The sequence below is a fragment of the Sphaerodactylus townsendi genome, linkage group LG04, assembly GCF_021028975.2.
Source record: "Sphaerodactylus townsendi isolate TG3544 linkage group LG04, MPM_Stown_v2.3, whole genome shotgun sequence".
In the NCBI taxonomy this organism is placed as follows: domain Eukaryota; kingdom Metazoa; phylum Chordata; class Lepidosauria; order Squamata; family Sphaerodactylidae; genus Sphaerodactylus; species Sphaerodactylus townsendi.
Genome location: NC_059428.1, coordinates 142,285,715 through 142,307,045, shown reverse-complemented (window position 1 = coordinate 142,307,045; position 21,331 = coordinate 142,285,715). Strand labels below are relative to the sequence as shown.

The 21,331-nt window shown below is 47.7% G+C and overlaps 1 protein-coding gene across 1 annotated transcript in view; it reads right to left on the bottom strand.

The window, feature by feature from the left end:
- LMF1 (lipase maturation factor 1) overlaps positions 1 to 21,331 on the bottom strand; it is a 132,993-nt gene that overhangs the window by 89,934 nt on the left and 21,728 nt on the right. The window contains exon 4 of the mRNA XM_048495540.1: positions 4,377 to 4,525. Within this exon, the coding sequence (XP_048351497.1) occupies positions 4,377 to 4,525 (149 nt within the window). The remainder of the gene's footprint in view (positions 1 to 4,376; positions 4,526 to 21,331) is intronic.

Below are 21,331 nucleotides of genomic sequence, written 5' to 3'. Positions count from 1 at the left end.
TGGCCACCCTTATCCCCAATTTGTAGGATTTTTACTTGTAGGTGTTACTAAGGATCCCTAAACTGAAGGAATCAAACTAAAAAAGAGAGCGAAGGGCGAACCCCTGGTAGCTGCCCTAAGGGCTTATAAAGCATGAGATCTCTCGAACCCAGGATGCCAGCAGCCAAGGCTTTGTATCACCAGTGAGCCCCTTCCCTTGAGCTTGAAGGCTAGTCTCTCTAGGGCATGATCTACCGAGCACCTTTCTAGCTCTTGAATAAGATGTTGGCCTTTCCCTGCCCCAGTCTGGCATGTTTGCATTTGGACCTTCTGATCGACCGCAGAGACCACAGGCAGCCCGTTTCCCGCCCCTTGTTACCTGGCTGAGGACCTGCATGCAAATGCTGCGGAACAAAGGAGGCCTTTGCCGTGAGCCCTGAGCTGCTTTGCCTCAGATGCAAATAATGCCCATAGGCAAACGGGCTTTTGCAAATCACACAAATCTAGCCAGGTGAACAGTTATCCTCACTGTGATGAGGTTGCTTTGGGTGGAGAGGAAAGACCGAACTCCTGGTTGCCTTGCAAGTGATGAATCGACAGCTGCCTTTTGGTGTGGCCCCTTCCTGAAGCACAAACAGGGAATTTGTCGAAGAGACAACAAAATATATCCACATGACCCCCTCTGTAACATAAAACCCACCCCTTTTTTATCCTCTGTGAAGTGGCTTAGGAGCTTCAGGTTGATGTGTATTCCTCCCAAATAAAAGTTGCATCTTTGGGGGGGGAAAAATCAAAATACCAAACTCAAAAGCTTTTGAAGAACCTTAACAAGCCTGTTTTGTCTTATTAATGTGATTCAGTTTGGAGGGGAGCAGATCGGGCGGGCGCATCCACCTGTTTCTTCCCTGCCCCAACAAAAATATCCCCCTCCAAAAAAGTGACAGTCCCAGCGTTGTGGTGGACTCTGAAAACTAACTGCACCAACAGCGTGCATGGGATTTCTGAAAGACTCCGGATGCTCGACTCTGAGACTTTTTAAGTCACCAAAGGGGGGGGGGTGTGTGTGGAGAAACTCAGAGACTCGTCCTGCCGGAGGGGTTTTACTCAGCCAGCCAAAGAAAGATCAGAGAAGCACAGAAGGAAGGTTGCTCAGAAGTCAAGTATGAGATCCCTACAGAGCCGGGGAGTGCTGCAGCTGGAAGGTCAGAGGTCAGAACACTGTAGGCATCAGTTCCCAAAAATTCCCAGGAAGCGCTGCTGCCGGAGCCCGTCCCTCCTGATTTCTTACGTACAAACGCCGATAAAAGTCCAGAGAAGAAAGCCCCTTTTCTTTGCAGCCCCGGCCCACGTTAATGCAATAAAGCAAATTGGGGTAAATTGCTCTCCGTTTCAGAAAACGGCGGCAGGGAGGAACACGCGGCTGTCAATTAAAACACTGAGAATGACTCTGGCGAATTTGGTTTCGTTGGAATGCAACAAATCCTTGGCGTAGGATGTCAAATTCAACATCTTTTCAGACCCAGCTCTTATTTTTTCAATACGACGCTTTGGAGTTTGGAGAGCAGATTTCCCCCCCATTCCCAGTAACTTCCTTCATGCCAAAGCACCCACGTTAGGAAGCGCTGCAAGAGAGCGCACAGCCAGAAATAAAAACTAGCAATGTGCACCGGGAAGAAAATGTGGTCTTTTCCTGTATGATTATCAGCATTCTGTATTATTTCCGGACGGCAATGCCAGTTCAGTATTCAGCTTCAGGGTGTCATAATTCATACTCAGAGTCAGGACATTAAAATATAAGATTTGAGAGGGGATCTCAGCTATCCAGAGAACTGTAATTCTCCAGGTGTGCTCAGACCCAAGTTCTCAGCAAATGAAGCCCCGGGAACCACCGTGAATGTCTTCTTTGTTGACATACGGGAGAGGCAAACATCCTGCAGGCCAGAGTTATGGTGTACAAGCTAATCTGGTTCTCCAGATAAGCCTCCACAGCTCAAGCGGCAGAGCGGGGAATCAAACCCAGTTCTCCAGATTAGAGTGCACCTGCTCTTAACCACCACACCACGCTGGCCAGAGGACCACAGGCCAATATACCATATATACTCATGTATAAGTCGAATTTTTCAGCACATTTTTAATGCTGAAAAAGCTCCCCTCGACTTATATGCGGGTCATTAAAAATTTGTGTGTGTTTTACTTTGCCGGCCAGCAGGGGGTGCAGTTTTTATGCTAGAGGCACCAAAATTTCAGGGTACCCTCAGAAGACTCTCCCGATGATACCAGCCAACGTTTGGTTCAGGGGGTCCAAAGTTATGGACCCCCAAAGGAGGTGCCCCCATTCCCCATTGTTTTCAATGGGAGCTATTAGTAGATGGGGCTACCCTTTTGAGGGTCCATAACTTTGGACCCTCTGAACCAAACTTCACCAAACCTGGCTGGTCTCGTCAGGAGAGTCTCTGTATGATACCAGCCAGGTTTGGTGAAGTTTGGGTCAGGGGATCCAAAGTTATTGACCTCCAAAGGGGATACCCCATCCCCCATTGTTTACAATGGAAGCTAATAGTAGATTTTTCAAACTCCTCCTTCTCCTCCTCCTCCTCTTCTTCTTCTTCTTCTTCCTCTTCCTCTTCTTCTTCTTCTAAATGTATTCCCATCCTCCAGGACTGCCTTGCACACTTGCGAAACTGGCCGCTGAAATAACTGTTTTGCTTTTTCACTATTCTTTTCACCATTCCCAGTCCTTGTGGATGAGAAGCAAAGCTTTGAAACAGGCAGGCAACAGCTAATGAAATATAACTTCAGTAAGTGTGTGAGGGCAGATTAAGTATTTCACTGGACTCTGGCTGGGGCTGAGGGGCCTCTCCGCCTCCTTTTTCTGGCTGCAGAATTATGCAAATCGTTCTCTATTTGCATAAATTTGGACCTGAACTGGGATGAGCAAGGCACAGGATTTGACTGTTCGTTTTTTTTGCCTGGACGGCCGATAGGAGAAACATAAGCATTGCTCTCAACCCAGAGACCAATTTGCAAATGAAACCACCACCTCTCAAGCAATGTCCTGAGAGTGACCCCTCCAAAAGGGGGGGGGGAATTGCCTTGTTTTCCTACTTTAAAAACTAAGCTTCGGACGCTGGACCTTGGCTGCACATAACAGGTGCATCAGCGCCTCGCAGCCCAAAAGGTCCCTTGCTGTGGGAAGGCTTGATCGTTTCTGCAGACCACGGAGTCTTGTTCTGTCTCCTGGGAAGAAGCAGGTGTCATCTTGGGGACAAGAGGAGGAGTTCCCCGGGCCGGGCCAGCCACAATCAGCACCTGCAACGCAGGAGGGGGAAAGCAGAAATGGAGGGAGGAAACATTTCCCCAGCTCCGTTTGACTGGCGTCTTCAGAAGCAGAACGCAAGAGAGACCCGAGGAAATTAAAGAAACTTCGTCAGGAACGGTGAAGATCCCCGAATAATTCAAGAACCAGCACATGGAGAAAGCTTAACCCCTCAACAGGCTAGCGTGTGGAGATTTGTAACTAAGGGGGCCGAAACGTTCAAGAAAAACAGCCCGTTTACCATGTATGTGGAATGGGAACCTGGGCTCCGGCCCCTCGCTGGTTGCACAACAAGGATGTAAACACTGAGCAATTATTCTGATTCCCAAACTGTGACTTTTAAAAAAGTCTGCTTCACGTGTTGTCGAAAGCAGGTGGTAATCTATGAGCGCCCCAGATGCAGCCGGGTTGCTCTTTCGCTTCCCTTAAAACAAAATATGCACTTTTTCTAAACATTCTATTGCTGTCAGTTTGCCACCTTAGCTGTCCCCTCCACCAGAACCTGGCAAACATCTGATAGCATCGCAGCAAACATATACCTAGGCTTAAAGGGTAGTTTTAAGCACTACGCCCAGTGGTGGGATCCAAAAATTTATCCCAAAAATTTTAATAACAGGTTCCGATGATGGTGGGATTCAAACAGTGGCGCCACCGCACACACGCACCTCCAGTCCCTATTGGGCAGGGAGGTTGCTTTAGTAACCCCTTCTTGGCACTCAGAAAAAATTAGTAACCACTTCTAGAGAAGTGGTGAGAACTGGTTGGATCCCACCTCTGACTACGCCCCCTCGGTCATAGAATCATAGGGTTGGAAGAGACCCCCAAGGGCCATCCAGTCCAACCCCCTGCCATTCAGTGTCTTTTCTGATTTAAAAAAAACCCCATATTTTTGAAAAGTAGGTCTAATGGTTGCCTGAAGGTGATTTCTACTGACCACAGGCAACTAGACAACAGGACACTTTAGCAGCCTGACTGATGCAAGATTTTTGCCAGACTGGTTATTTCTTCCACTTGCTTGAGATCAGCAGCTACAGTGGGAGCAACTAAATGTCAAATAAAAAGCCACTAAATGTTCACTTACCGCTCCCAGCATGATTCTGAAGATAAGCCATCGATAGCCCCAGATGACGATGCGGGAAGGGGGTGTGTGTCTTGGCAATCGGGAGAGCGTCCAGAATGGGCACAAGAAAATCCCTAAGAAACCCGTTTCGAGAAGCTGAGATTCCCAACCTGCAGGGAAATAACAGAGTAGAGTCAGTTGCTACAGAACAAAGGGATGCCGTAATTGAGAAAGATAAATCACGCCTAAGAACAGCTTCTCGAAGAAGAAGAAGAAGAAGAAGGAGGAGGAGGAGGAGGAGGAGGAGGAGGAGGAGGAGGAGGAGGAGGAGGAGGAGGAGGAGGAGGAGGAGGAGAAGAAGAGTTAGATTTATATCACCCCTTTGCTCTCCTGTAAGGAGACTCAAGGGGCCTACAAACTCTTTTCCATTCCCCCCTCACAACAAACACCCTGTGAGGTAGGTGGGGCTGAGAGAGCTCCAAAGAGCTGTGACTAGCCCAAGGTCACCCAGCTGGCGTGTGTTGGAGTGTACAGGCTAATCTGAATACCCCAGATAAGCCTCCACAGCTCAGGCGGCAGAGCAGGGAATCAAACCTGGTTCCTCCAGATTAGAGTACACCTGCAAGCAAACCACTACGCCACTTCTGAAAGCAAAGCATTCATGTTGGGGTCAAATTAACTTTCTTGCATTCGAAACTGACAATTCCAGAATAGGGGTATCCAGTTTATAAATTGTGAACAAAAAGCTTTAATCAGCTCGCACCATTTCAAGCTGCAGCTATGCTCGGAAAAAGCAAAACAAAAACCCTCTGCAAATAGAAACAGTGCATTAAAGGAAAGGACTGAATGAAGCCTTCTCCTGGATTTGATGGACTTGTATGGTATTGTCTCGCTGTAACATATACACCCTTGATTCGGCCAGGATGAGAAGGAAGTTTGCTAGTTTTTGAAAATTAAAAATTGGTGGTCCCAGAAGATGGGTCCAGAAGTGGAAACAAAGCTGTCGTGAATCACAGCCCCCTTAGCCAGGTGCCTCAGCCCAGAACACCAGAAACTCCATTGCTAACACCAGCTGCATCTGGACTTACTGTTTTAATCAGGCAAACTCATTTACACATATACTTTGCAAAAATATACCAAACCTCTCCTTTTCTCACACTGTTGAACATGGTCCAATCCATGTTCATAAAGTACTGGCGTTAACTTTAACCTCGGTATGACAGCAAGTACTGCTTTTTATTTTCAATTTCCCACAACCTTTCAGGCCCCCACCCCACCCCAGGAATAAAAAAGGGGTGATTCTTTATGGTTTCAAAAATGGCATTTTGCCTCTCGAGCCAGGCTTGGCAGGGTGGGGGCGTTTTCCTGGACCACCGGCAGCTGTCAAAGAGAATTCTAGCAAATTGTTCATACAGAAATCCAACCCAGATGCCTTCAGCCACCAAGAGGAGCAGATACACAGATAAGCAACAGCCCCCGATGAAGTGCAAAAAGAGCTGAGGGGCAATCCTGCCCTGCCCCCACCTGGATGTGCTCCTGGATTTTCTTGGAGCAAACTCCCTGCCCTGGACAGGACAACTCCACGCAGCACGTGCCAAGACTTTGGGTTGAGGAAGATGCTAAAGAAAAGCAAGTCCCTCCAACGACAGGCAAACTAGAGTAGAATCATAGAGTTGGAAGAGACCCCAAGGGCCATCAAGACCAACAACCCCTTGCAATGCAGGAATACATAATCAAAGCACTCTCAACAGATGGCCATCCAACCTCTCTTTAAAAAACTCCAAAGAAGGAGACTCCACGACACTCCAAGGTAGTGCATTCCTCTGTTGCACAGCCCCTACTATCAGGAAGTTCTTCCTGATATTTAGGTGGAATCTCTTTTCCTGCACCTTGAACCCATGACTCCTGGTCCTAGTCTCTGAGGCAGCAGAAAACAAGCTTGCTCCCTCACCAATATGACATCCCTTCAAGTATCTAAACAGGGCTATCATGTCACCTCTTAACCTTCTCTTCACCAAACTAAACATACCCAGCTTCCTAAACCTCTCCTTGTACAGCATGGTTTCTAGACCTTTGACAATTTTGGTTGCCCTCCTCTGGACCTGTTCCAGCTTGTCAATATCCTTCTTGAATTGCGGTGCCCAGAACTGTACACAATATTCCAGGTGAGGTCTAATCAATTCAGAATCGAGAGGAACAATTACATCCCTTGATCTTGACACTATGCTCCTATTGATACAGCCCAGAATAGCATTGGCATTCCTGTACTGGCATTTTGTTTCCGTTACAGCAAGATTTCCTGCAACACAAACATCCAAATGGTTATTCAGAAATGAAAATGGGGGGGGGGGGAGCAAACAGTTGTTCTTACACCAACAGACAAGGGCGGGTCATTGCTGTTGCTGCCATTCAAGTTGCTGTGGCAAGCCTCGAGTGGAAAGATTGGTCTGATGGGGCTTCAACTGAAATCTTGCTCCTCCTGCATCTGCATTTCTTCCAAAAGCCACAGAAAGGAGCAAAGAACGACGCCACCAACACTGAGCACGACACATCCTGGTTTGTTCCTCCTGCTGGAGTGGTGAGACCTTTCTTCTTCTGGAGAAGAAGAGGAGGAGTTTGGATTTATTCCTGACTTTTCTCTACCTTTAAGGCGTCTCAAAGTGGCTTACAAACTCCTTCCCTTCCTCTTCCCACAACAGGCACCTTGTGACATAGCTGGGGCTAAGAGAGGTCAGAGAGAACTGTGACTGGCCCAAGGTCACCCAACAGGCTGCATGTGGAGGAGTGAGGGGACAAACCTAGCTCTCCGAGGGTCTGCCACTCATGTGGAAGGGCGGGGGATCCAAGTTGTCCGAAGAGCCAGTAGGGCATAGGTGTCAAACTTGTGGCCTTCCAGATGTTATGGACTACAGTTCCCATCATCCCCTGCCAGCATGATGCTGGCAGGGGGTGATGGGAATTGTAGTCCATAACATCTGGAAGATCGCGAATTTGACACCTGTGCAGTAGGACATAGCGGTTGAGAGATCTTCTCTGTTCTTTGGGCAAAAACAGTGAAGCAGACTGTCCTTTGTTCATTGTATAGAAAGAAGGCTGTGGGGTGCTGTCTCAGAAAGGTCTCTCCAGCCAACTACCGCTGCTCTGAATAACAGAAGGGCCTCTCCAGAACTGTCTGGGTTGTCACCTTGAGCCAAGAGTACAGGTCAGAGCTAGACAGCTAGTGGCGTGTCATGGTGAGGCTGGCTGTGGATTAGCTGCCCCCTTGTGCGGCCCTGCCATGGTTTTCTCATCTCAGGCAGTGCCCCCACTGGTTTCATCTTGGGTGCTGCCAGCCCCTCCCAGACTTAAGGCCGGCCACAAGATGAGGTGCCACCGATATAATGCTGCATACTGAACTTCAAATGTTTTTAGATGTTTTAATTAATGTATTGGGTTTTATTGCATTGTGAACCGCCTAGAGCCCTTTGTGGATTAGGCGGTCTATAAAATCTAATATAAATAAATAAATAAACAAGCAAGCAAGCAAGCAAGCAAGCAAGCAAGCAAGCAAGCAAGCAAGCAAATAAATAAATAAATAAATAAATGGTTAAGGTGTCAGAATAGGCCTAGGAGCCAGTCTCCCAACATGAAGACAGAGCAATGACTCATGCAGAGATGCAGGGGGCACTCTTTATCACAAGCGACAACAATCCAATCATACCCAATCCAGAGGAATGCTAGAATGACTGACCGCCCCATAATAAAATCTGAACAGTGAATCATGCAGATGTTTAGCAGGCAGCCTCACCAAAGCCTTCCATTGTTTAATGACTGGATTACCTGCAGAACACTAGAAGCTTTCTCTCAGCACAGAGTTGGGAAATGTTTGTCTTATGCAATGACAGGGCTCTTGAATAGCTCGTGAGATCACCAATGAGGAATCGGTGGCAGAGACGCTGGAAGGAGTGGATTTCCATCTCCAGACAATTTGTCACGTTCAACGTTTGAGGAAGAAAAGCAATAATTAATGGAAATCCCCCTCTCTTTTGTTCCAGCTAACTGAAGACCCAACAGTTTCCTCCAATTAAAACTTAATGACTTATTTTTCCTGCCTTGGTGATTGAGCCTTGTTCATAAAGGGAGAAGATTCGCCTTTTATCAGCACACATCCTGCGGTTACTAGGAGATATCGCTCGGTTTCCAAAGCCAGTGCCACGGTGGGGGGGGGGGGGGGGGCGAGCCGGCCGCTGCATCGGCAGCTGCTTCGGGGAAGCCACGGATCAGGCAGAGTTTGAAAGATTAATTGTTACACCCGATGGCAAGTGAATCGCAGTTATGGCCGCTAAACTGGCACCCGAAAGGTAGTACATCTCTCATCAGATTCTGCTCCCACAAGACGGCCGGTGTTGTCCAACCTTTCACATGCTAATGATTCGGCTCCGGTTGCAGAAAAACAACTACACGTGTTGGATCGGCAGCAATGAGCCCCTCCACCCACCCCCAACACACACCTGTCCTCACACAGCTTTGGCACAAAGCCTTCGCGTTTCCCAAAAGCACAACACCAAACCCCCATGAAACCCCTGTTAAAGTATGAACCCCTAGGAAATCTCTGTGCATGTACATAGCGCCTTTCTGACCCAACTGAATAAAAGAGAATTAACTCACTGAGAAGAGGCATGACGTTTTTCCTGTTTGCTATCTGGGAAGTTTAATTGTGCACTACAGCAAAAAAAAATTGAGGGGGGGGGGGCGACTACAAGACCACTACCTCCAGACCAACAAAACTACCCAAGTTGTTCCTTCTTGCTTACCCAGGTTATAACCTCTGGCAATGACTTGGCTTGCTAGCTCTCCTTGGCTTGCTAGCTCTCCTTGCACTAGTGCAAAGTGTCTAGTGCAAAATTACTGTCTGGTTGTTGTTTTATTTATTTACTTCATTTACACCCCGCTTTTCTCCCTAGCAGGGACCCAGCTGACATCACTCACCTCTATTCATAAGAACATAAGAACATAAGAAATAGCCTGCTGGATCAGACCGGAGTCCATCTAGTCCAGCTCTCTGCTACTCACAATGGCCCACCAGGTGCCTTTGGGAGCTCACATGCAGGATGTGAAAGCAATGGCCTTCTGCTGCTGCTGCTCCTGAGCACCTGGTCTACTAAGGCATTTGCAATCTGAGATCAAGGAGGATCAAGAATGGTAGCCATAGATTGACTTCTCCTCCATAAATCTGTCCAAGCCCTTTTTAAAGCTATCCAGGTTAGTGGCCATAACCACCTCCTGTGGCAGCATATTCCAAACACCAATCACACGTTGCGTGAAGAAGTGTTTGTTTTTATTAGTCCTAATTCTTCCCCCCAGCATTTTCAATGCATGCCCCCTGGTTCTAGTATTGTGAGAAAGAGAGAAAAATTTCTCTCTGTCAACATTTTCTATCCCATGCATAATTTTATAGACTTCAATCATATCCCCCCTCAGACGTCTCCTCTCCAAACTTAAGAGTCCCAAACGCTGCAGCCTCTTTTCATAAAGAAGGTGCTCCAATCCTTCAATCATCCTCGTTGCCCTTCTCTGCACTTTTTCTATCTCTTCGATGTCCTTTTTGAGATGTGGCGACCAGAACTGAACACAGTACTCCAAGTGCGGTGGCACCACTGCTTTATATAAGGGCATGACAATCTTTGCAGTTTTATTATCAACTCCTTTCCTAATGATCCCCAGCATAGAGTTTGCCTTTTTCACAGCTGCCATGCATTGAGTTGACATTCCCATGGAACTATCAACTAAGACGCCCAAATCCCTTTCCTGGTCTGTGACTGATAGCACTGATAGCACTGATATTCCATTTTATCCTCACAACAACCCTAAAAGGCAGGTTAAGCTAAGGGCATACGACTGCCCCCAGCTTCCATGGTATTGTGGGGATCTGCACCTGAGTTTCCCGGATCTTTGTCCAACTCTCTGACTTTAACACCCCACGGGCTCTCATTCCAGGTGGGGACGCCAGAACTGGTGTTTTAGTGGCCAGCGAGGGGTGGCCTGTAGCGTTCCCCGCCAGGTTTAAGACACAGCGTTTCCTGTGCAAAGCACACCAGCCGGCTCAGGCTGCACTCGGCTCGGCTCCAAGGAGAAGGCAGATTCTCGAAGGCACCTGCCTCGCTTATTCAGGACTGAATGCTGGCACTGCCATTTGGAGCTGGTTCCAACATTGCAATCTGGTTGAAAAACAGGCAGGGGGGCAGGGGTAGAGGAGAAGAAGAACTCCATCATGCAGCTGGAAAAAGGTGGCGGGGGGAATCTTAGGGATCAGCCAAGGAGGAATAAACAGAACTCACCCAGCTGTTTGGCTTGGAAAAAAATACCCTTAAATTACCCACTGTGACAGCTGAGTTAAGGGCTCAATGGAGGTTAACAGCCAGTGGACTAGTGGGGGTGGAAGGGTGGGGGCTTACACTCTGCGTAATGGCATAGTTCGAACCCCACTGATGGCTTCAGTCAGGGGCAGCTGCTGAGAGGAACAGGGGGCTTTGGCGAGCTCCCGTCCCGTCTTACGAGCCGAATTTTTTAAGAGTCGCAGCTTTACGAGTGGGGAGGGAGAAGAAGCATTTCCCTCGACAAAATAAGCCACTTCATTAAACTACTGCCAGGCCCCAAAGTGCCAGATGGGACCTCTTTCCTGGCTCCGTAATTCTTTGTGAGCAATCCCCCCCCCCCCCCCCCCGTGGGTCCCTCCTTTGAGAGGCCCACCTTTCAACAAAGGGTCTGAGGACGAAGGTTGGCCCTGCTACTTGGAAGAGGACAGTGGCATCGCCCAGCCCCATCACAAAGTTGCAGCAGAACCATTATTTTAGATGTGCAGCAAGACAGCCTCTGATGCTGTCTGGCTGAAGAGCTCTGGAGCCACAGAACATTCAGAGGCTCGAGGGAATGGACAGTTCGCAGTCTGGTTTCTGTGAGGGAAGGGGGAACAGTTAGTTCAGACAGGAGTGAAGCAAGCCAATTTCTCCTCTTGAGGTCTCCACATTGAAACCATGACACAGAGCTGGGAGAGGCCTTCCAGGCCCCGGCTCAAGGCAGATGGCTGCCCAAATCACTGCTTGAAAAACTTCAGAAGAAGAAGAAGAATTTGGATTTATATCCCACCTTTCTCTCCTGTAAGGAGATTCAAGGTGGCTTACAAGCTCCTTTCCCTTTCTCCTCTCCCCACCACAGACACCTCATGAGGCAGGTGGGGCTGAGAGAGTTCAGAGAGAACTGGGACTGGCTCAAGGTCCCCCAGCAGGAATGTAGGAGTGCGGAAACACATCTGGTTCATCAGATAAGACTCTGCCGCTCAGGTGAAGGAGTGGGGAATCAAACCCGGTTCTCCAGATTAGAATCCACTTGCTCTTCACCACTACACCATGATGGCTCAGTGAGAGAGAGGAGACTCCCGGCCCAGGTCACTGGTTCCTCCATCTGACTTTTCCAACTGTTGGGATGTTCCTCCTTACGTCCATGCCATCCTGGAACATGAGTCCATTAGGCTGAACATCTCCAGGTGAGCAATGTGAAGGCCCGCAGGACAGGAGATGCTTCTTCTGGGGACCATGGACAGCAACAGCCAATCAGAATACGCACTGCTGCATTAGTCGAACCAATTGTACAACTTAGCATAAGATCTGACTGTCTAATTTCTGAAGAACTGGATCAATGTTGGAATGCTGTATACCAGCCTGAAGTCCCGTCCGTACATGCAGAATAACGCACTTTCAATCCACTTTCACAATCGTTCGCAAGTTGATTTTGCTATTCGGCACAGTAAAATCCAGCTGCAAAGTGGATTGAGAATGGGGTGTTGTGTGGTTTTCCAGGCCTTTGACAACACACTGGATTGAAAGTGGATTGGAAGTGCACTATTCTGCATGTGCGGATGGGGCCTGAGGGAAGAGGGAGCAAAGAAGAGCAGTTCTCAACAAACTATTTATCAATAGAAATCCTCTGCCATCTTTCCACACTTGGGCAGTCCCACTTAAGATCCCACGATACTTGTGGCCCTTTGCAAATGAAAACCACAACACGTACACACACACACAAGCGATTCTCATCAAGGATGCCCCTTCTGGACTCCGTTCCACAGCGCTCCCCCCTCCCCTGATTACTCCCGTCCCACCGCCAACGGGCCCTGGCTGCATACTGATACTGCTGGGAACGAAAGGGTCACATTGTTGACCCACCTGCTCCCGTTTTCTTCGGTTGGATCTCGTCAAATTTCAGCAGCTGCACAGCCGGGACACAATGAGCGCTACTGTTATCGGGGTGAAGGGAAGGGATGCAATTTAAGATGGAATAAAGGGGAAAAAAGGGCCCAGATTTCAACGGCCGCACTCGCCTCACACGTGTGGAAAATGTTCAGCAAGGGCGCCTAGCTGGGCGCAGAAAAAGAAGCCAATTTCCCAAGGCCTTGCTTTTTTCAAAGTGCTGTCTTGGAAAACAGTGGAGCACATCATGTGCCGTCCTTTATCACATTTTGCATTTTGTTGGGAAAATACAGTTAGTGAAGGTGAAGAAGAAGAAGAAGAAGAAGAAGAAGAAGAGTTGGATTTATATCCCCCTTTTCTCTCCTGTAAGGAGACTCAAAGGGGCTTACAAACTCCTTTCCCTTCCCCCCTCACAACGAACACCCTGTGAGGTAGGTGGGGCTGAGAGAGCTCCGAAGAACTGTGACTAGCCCAAGGGCTCCCAGCTGGTGTGTGTTGGAGTGTACAAGCTAATCTGAATTTCCCAGATAAGCCTCCACAGCCCAAGTGGCAGAGCGAAGAATCAAACCCGGTTCCTCCAGATTAGAGTGCACTTGCTCTTAACCACTGCATCACTGCTTCCTCGGGGGTCTGCGACAGGCAGAAGAAACCCTCCCCCTGCAAATGAAAACCTCAAGGAGAAAGAATGGCTAAGCCAATATTTGAACCCCGTTGTCCATATTTACTGACTGAAGAAAGAGGATTCCAATGGACCAGCCGTCCATGTGCTACAGAGCTGCTCGGCACAAGCAGTTGAGCAGATGGATGCAAAGTCCTGGGGCCAAAGACTTCAGTCTGAGCCAGGGTCATTTTTAAGTCAAGCTTCAGCTTACTGACTGCCTGGCAGCAAGTCTATCATCTTCATGAAAGCCAACACAATTCTGGGATGCATCAATAAGAGTATATTGTCTAGATTGAGGAATGTCATTGTAGAAGAAGAAGAAGAAGAAGAAGAAGAAGAAGAAGAAGAAGAAGAAGAAGAAGAAGAAGAAGAAGAAGAAGAAGAAGAAGAAGAAGAAGAAGAAGAAGAAGAAGAAGAAGAAGAAGAAGAAGAAGAAGAAGAAGAAGAAGAAGAAGAAGAAGAAGAAGAAGAAGAAGAAGAACTTGAGAACTATGTTCAGTTCTGGGCACCGCAATTTAAGAAGAATATTGACAAGCTGGAAAGGTCCAGAGGAGGACAACCAAAATGGTAAAAGGTCTGGAATCCATGCCCTTCGAGGAGAGACTAGGGGAGCTGGGGATGTTTAGTTTGGTGAAGAGAAGGTTAAGAGGCGACATGATAGCCCTGTTGAGATATTTGAAGGGGTGTCATGTTGGTGAGGGAGCAAGCTTGTTTTCTGCGGCTCCAGAGACTAGGACCAGGAGTAACAGGTTCAAGGTGAAGGAAAAGAGATTCCACCTAAACATCAGGAAGAACTTCCTGACAGTCAGAACTGTTCGACAGTGGAGTGCGCTGCCTCACAGAGTTGTGGAGTCACCTTCTTTGGAGGGTTTGTAAACAGAGGCTGGAGGGCCATTGATTGTATCTTCCTGCATGGCAGGGGGTTGGACTTGATGGCCCTTGGGGTCTCTTCCAACTCTATGATTCTGTGATTCATTTCTCTGCTGATTTTTTGTGTAATATCAGCCTGGAAGCTGCCTCAGTCATTACAATGTAAGAACCTTGGCCAATCAGTTTAATAGATTAACATGAAACAACACAAACCAAAGTTTAGAATTCAACTGGAAACCAGTACTTGATAATCAAGAAACAGAGAGTAGCCATTTATTTCTCTGCAGAAACACAAGAAGAACCAACCAATGGGTGGTTGCTTTTAATAAAGGAGGGGACGACAATATTTGATTGTGTGTGCAATAATAAAATTGCAGGAAAAGAAAAGTATGGAGGTGTGTATTTTCGGGCAACCTCTGGGTACCCCACTGCATTCTCATCCTCAATCCACAACTGAGATATGCTTTTAAAAATAAAGAGCTGTTGAGCGCGGAGCCCTTGCGCATGCTAAATGAGACATCCAAACAAAGAGATCCCTGTGCTGCTCTGGCCCCACGGATTTCTCTGGAGGAGACAGATACAGATGTGGAAAACAGCACACACACGGATCCACAGCTGAGTTGGATCCTTGCCAGCAATCACAGCTTTCGGGTCTCTACGCTCTGGGGCAGCTCAGGCAAACAATCTATCAGGTGCCCCCCCCCCCTCCAACCACCCAAGTCTGAAGACTGAATTGTCTCACTCCACAATCTGTGCACAAAATGCATTATCAGAAGTGGCGTCAACAAACCATTGCAAAACGCCATCTGCAATAACAGCGTTTTAACACGTATTTCGATAATGGACACCTCAATACGGGAGCTGTTTCTGAGGCAGCCAAATTCAAACTCAGGCAGTTCACTGTTGGAATCCAAGGCAATCTTGAAGCATTTCTGGTCTCTGATGGGAACGACATGAAAGCAACAATACAGGAAATTCAACATGTAAAAATCTAATAAATAATAATATGTTCTGACTCAGGAAAATAATTGCTGAGGTTAATGGTCAAAGGCCTGGAATCTATGCCCTACGAGGAGAGGCTTAGGGAGCTAGGGATGTTTAGTTTGGTGAAGAGAAGGTGAAGAGGTGACATGATAGCCCTGTTTAGATACTTGAAGGGATGTCATGTTGGTGAGGGAGCAAGCTTGTTTTCTGCTGCCTCAGAGACTAGGACCAGGAGTCATGGGTTCAAGGTGCAGGAAAAGAGATTCCACCTAAACATTAGGAAGAACTTCCTGACAGTCAGGTCCGTTCGAGAGGGGAATGCAGGACCTTGGAGTGCGGTGGAGTCTCCTTCTTTGGAGGTTTTTAAAGAGAGGCTGGATGGCCATCTGTCAGGAATGCTTTGATTGTGTGCGTGGCAGGGGGTTGGACTTGATGGCCCTTGGGGTCTCTTCCAACTCTATGATTCTAGGTCCCAATGAAACATAATCCTATATTTTTAATCAACTTGTTCTCTTCGTTTCTGAAATTTCCTGGTGAGTTTCCTCCATCTTCCATTTCCTTTTGGTCACTGAGTTAACTAGGCTCTTGGGAAGAGTGTGCATTCCCAGAAGCCCTTCTTACCCCTCTCTTGATGTCTCTTGAGGATTCTTACTATCAATACTTCTCTTCAAATTTCAAAAGCTGTTTGGTTCCATTCAAATATCCAAGCTAAATTTTATTTGGGAAAACTCCACTTGTTGAGTCTTCATTTCCACAGCATCTTCTCTTTCTCCCGCTAAATGTTTTCCCAATCAAACATTTTTTTCAGTTCGTTGTGTGCCTGTCAGTAATGCACGAGCAGCACAGAGGAAGGAAAGGAATCAACAACAGCAGCCGCAAAATTAAAGCAGACCAAAACTGCAACATATGAAATCCGACAGGAAGAAAGGCGGGCATGCTTGCTGCTGCATAGCAGAGAGGGATGGCCACAGATGGACTAACAGAAGAGAAAAAAATGCCTTCCTAAAGGCAGACTCCGGTAGCCGAAGATAGGCATAAACTCTCGCAGTTCAGAAGCATCTGGGAGTTAAAATGTTATCCATAACTTTGGGTCTTAAAAAGTATATGCAGCACAAGGGGGAAAGAGAAAGAATTTAGCACAAAACTTTTAAAAGCTCCCAATTACTCTCCAGGGTAGTCATTAGAAACTATTTAGGTGACAGAAAGGCAATATGAAAGCTAATGCAGCAATAAATTAGCTCCCACCCCACCCCACCCCCCCAGCCCCCACTCTTTCCTTCCTCGTTCTGGAGCAAAGTGGCAAATGACAAGAGAAATCAGCAAGGAAGATTTTAATTTTTTTTTAAAAAAGTTTAAAGTTAATCGGTGTCCTGTTTCTAGTTCCGTAGGTGGCTGTCATTCTCAGAGATCTCTAAACCACTTCCGTCTTAAGGCAGCTGAAGTCGTTTCAAATCTGAGTAAGGGAGAGGACTTCTGGAACTTTAAGGTTACTCTTTAAGGTTACTCAGGGCGGCATCAGTATTCCTGCTATCCTCTGTTTTACCTTTCACAACACCCTGAAAGGTAGGCAAGGCCGAAAGGAAGCGATCATGTTTGGCGTTTATTGTTTGAGCTACAATGTCTATGCATACGGAATCATTTCAATCATGGCATTTGTAATTGTTCGTATAGGAGTTTTGCCTGTTTGGGGTTCCTTAATTCCATCATTTTTGTTTATTTTGTGACCCCCCCCCCTCCCGCTTGTAGGGAAAAGCTCCCGCTTCTATATCTGGCCCTACCATGCAGGTTTTTTGATCCACAGTCTGAGGCCAAGTTCAGAATTACATCAGAACCTTCAAATACCAAAAACCATCTCTCTCTCTGGATGCAGGGAACATCCTATGTGAACTGTGAACCTCGTAGATGCACCTGATTGGCAACGTTGAAAAGGATGCTGGGAGAAGGTGGGCCTTCTAACGTGTTTTAATTGAGCTGTGCTCATGCAGAATGTTTCCCTGTTGTCCATCTACAGCAATAAGTCCTGTTACATTCCAGCTTGCAAATTCAGGTACCTTTTGCTGAACTATGTAGGCTCCATTGCCTGCCATGCACAAAACATGAAAAGCAGAAACATCACCTTTCCTTTACCACTCAAAATGCCTGACCCTGCTAATTTGCTCCTGTACTCACAATAGCGCCACAAGGCAGACCACTGTTTCTCCAGGTCGAAAGCTGAAGCTAAGCGTAACCTGCCTAGAAATCCAGGAATCAGACCGACAGCATGATTTCAATAAATCTGTGTAACTGTTTCCAGTCTGCATGATTGATTCCAGGTATAATCCCTCATTTCACATGCTGTTCAATCACGAGATTTGTAATCGTTCATGTAGGAGTTTTGCAGCCCTGTGGTCAGGCAGTTTTCGTTTCTAACGTTTCATCCGCACACTGTGGCACGGAGAGCAATACATCTCACCCTGACATGCCTCTGAAGATGCCAGCCATAGTTGCGGGTGAAACGTTAGCAGCATAAACTTCCGGATCATAGCCACACAGCCTGGGAAACTCACAACAGCCAAATGCCACTCTGCTACCTGTCCAAAGTCACACACATAAAACCACGCTATGAAATGGGGGGGGGGGGGTACTCAATTTTATTTATACAAATATTTTATTCCAATGCATGACCGGCTAAGGGAAAAACCCACAAAACTCTTGGGGGAGTAAAAAGGGATGCAGGAAACAAACATTGATAGTAAAACCCTAAAGCCACAGAAAGGATGATATGAACACGTTACAGAAAAATCTCTGCTTTCCCATTATGCAGCCTACACTGATCTCGTTAAAGTCAATTATGCAACCCAGTCCCAGATAATAATGCTGCCTGATCGTTTTCTTATCGGGGAAGTAAAGTCTGATTGTACAAAAACAAAATGTTTGGAGGGGAGATGAATGCGTTATCATTGGTAGGAGTACCCACTTGGCAGGGGAAAGTGAGGAACCAGCCCAAGAGATGCAGGCATTTGTGCCCAAAAACTCAGGCAGCATGACCCTAGCTGTACAAGATGATAGAAAACAAAAGGAGAACTAAAAAGGAGAACAGTTCCATCTCAAGAAACAAGCAGGTAAGCTTCTTGGGTTTCATTTCCAGGAACGCGAATCCTTAAGACGATCTCCGTGATTTTTGCAGAGATATGCTGAGTTTTTGCCAGTAAGCAGCTGCTTTCACCAGCGCGTATCCCTCTTTTTCCTGCAGGAGGTTTCAGCCACGTTCAAAAATGACTAACGGGACCTTAATGCTCACGGTTCACACCTTATAGAATAAGGAGAACAGAAGGCCGGAAGAACAGCAGAGGCTGGGATGGGGGGCGGGGGCGGGGGGATGGAGTGCAAAACAAAGCAAAGGGGGGGAAAACCCGACAGCTTCCCAAACCTACTTTGTTGCCAAAGATGCCACACGCTTCTGGCAAAGACCAAGATGCGGCATCCCAATATCCAAGGTGATGGTTTTGCCTGCAGGAAGCCAAAGAACTCGGGCAGAGGGAAATGACAAAGCCGGGTTCAGGTGTTACAACAGTGCTCTGTGACGGGTAAGAGCCCAGGCGGTCATGCTCCGGAGCTCCCTTCTGTCTCTTCCCACGACCTACCATAATTGCTAACTTCCGAGTTTGGGACTGCTTCAGTCTTCGGTCGACCAATAATCTGCCATGGCATCCCAAGGCAGTCTTCTGGTGAACTGGAATTTGGCCTATTTATTTACTTCGTTTATACCTCACTTTCCTCTCCAAGGGGGGCCCAGTGCGGCTTGCATCGTTTTCATCTCCTTCACTTTATCCTCACAACAACCGTGTGAAGCAGATTAGACTGTGTGCGACCAGCCCGTGGTCATCCAGCAAGCTTCTGTGGCACAGTGTGGATTCAAAACTGGGATGCCTGGATCCTAGCCGGACACTCTAACCACTATACTATGCTGGCTGCCCCCACAAAGGGGTCTTCCCAGCAAACTGGAGTTTCGCCAGAGACCTCCCAAACCAAGTTGCTGGAAATCGCACACCACTTGCGGAAGCCCAACAACCAGCAGTGTTTGCACCAGTTCCAGAAACAGAGATTGGGCCCATCTTCAGACCACCCCTCTAGTTCTCAACCGAATGCACGAGCAACTGAGGCAAAGAAAGAGGCCAGATTTGAGGAGGGGGGTCCTGCCCCCCCATTATGGTCCTGCCCCCAAGGACAGTGGCATTCAAATAAAAACTACAAGGCAGTTTTTAACTATGGCCTTTTTCAGTTCTATGACTGTCCCCTTCAAGCCAGAGTTAATTGGCCTCTTCTTCAAAGCAGATGTGTGGGGCAAGATTACCAGATCTTTGATGGGAGAAGGAAGACCCCACTTATCTCAAGATCCTCTCCTTGACAGAAAAGTTAAGACGACAGTTCTCTTCGCCTGCACCTGATCCTCAATCACCAGAAGTCCAATTTTTAAAAATTGGCTCCCAGTTGAGTTCCGGATTGTCTTCAAGGTATTGGTGTTAACCTTTAAGGCCTTACGCAGTCTGGGACCCTCGTACCTTCGAGACCGTCTGGCCCCATATGTCCCAAGTTGGTCTCTGCATTCAGCAGAGGCCAATCTGCTGGTGATCCCCGCCCCCTCTATGATGCGGCTGGCCTCCACTAGGGCCAGGGCGTTTACGGCCCTGGCCCCTGCCTGGTGGAATGCTCTCCCTCCAGCTGTCCGGGCCCTGCGGGACCTTAAAGAATTCCGCAGGGCCTGCAAGACTGAGTTATTCCGCCAGGCCTTTGGAGAGCCCAGCCGCTGATAAGGTGCCTGGAACAACTAAGGCCCGCTGTTCCCTCTTGGAGGAGCTTTTAATAGTTGGACGCCATCTGTCTTAATTGGTTATCGATATTGAACGCTGCTTTTAAAATTTTATAAGTTTTATGTGTTCACTTGCTTTGTTATTGTTGTAAACCGCCCTGAGCCCTCCGGGGGAGGGCGGTATAAAAGTGGAACAATAAATAAAAATAAATAAATAAATACATAGACAAATCAGTACTCTGTTATCAGTGAAGAAATAAGGTAGGTGGGTGGTTCTTCTTTGCAGGATGGGTTCACCCCAACTGAGTAGCAAATCAATGAAGTGGAATTGATCAGCGAGGCGGAAGTTGAAATATTGTGTTCCCCAACGATTTCCCCTAATATTGTGGAATATTGGGCACAGTTCTGGGCACCACAATTCAAGAAGTATATTGATAAGCTGGAACGAGTCCAGAGGAGGACAACCAAAATGGTCAAAGGTCTGGAATCCCTGCCCTTCGAGGAGAGACTTAAGGAGCTGGGGATGTTTAGTTTGCTGAAGAGAAGGTTAAGAGGCGGCATGATAGCCCTGTTGAGATATCTGAAGGGATGTCATGTTGGTGAGGGAGCAAGCTTGTTTTCTGCTGCTCCAGAGACTAGGGTCGTTTCCCCACTTACCTGCTGCTGTGCGCTACTCTCCCCAAGTAGCGCGGGGTCCCCCGGCACTCCCCACTACAGGGGCGGCGACAACACAGCCGTCCCGACGCTGCCACTGTTGCGCCCCCTCAGCATGCGTCATTCCTGGCATTCCTCGAAATGGCGCCTTTTGATGACCCCGCACAGAGCGCGGGGTCGTGGGGAAGCCCGGGAGCGCGCCAGAAATGACGTGCGCTGGGAGTAGCGCGCAGCAACCTTGGGTCGAGGTAAGTGGGGAAAAGACCTAGGATCAGGAGTAACAGATTCAAGGTGAAGGAAAAGAGATTCCACCTAAACATCAGGAAGAACTTCCTGACAGTCAGGTCTGTTCAAGAGGGGAATGCACGACCTCGGAGAGTGGTGGAGCCTCCTTCTTTTGGAGGTTTTTAAAGAGAGGCTGGAAGGCCATCTGTCAGGAGTGTTTCTGCATGGCAAGGAGTTGATGGCCCTTGGGGTCTCTTCCAACTCTATGATCCTAAGTGGATTGGCAAGACTGGGCTTCTTATAGAACTTACTGCCACAAAATGCAACACAGGCAGTAACTCCTAATGCCTTGAAAAGAGAATTAGGCAAAACCGTCGGGGAACAACGGCTATGATCCACAGCAGCTCAAAGGAATTTTGAGTCCCAGATGCTGGGTTAATTCTGGATCCAGGATTTCAGGCAGAGGTCTAATCTAGTAGGGTGACCATGTACAGTGATAACATCAAGTGAACTTGCCCGTTAGTAGACTTGCTTTCTACCTTTGGGACAGGCGGGGGTGGGGGGGCCAAAA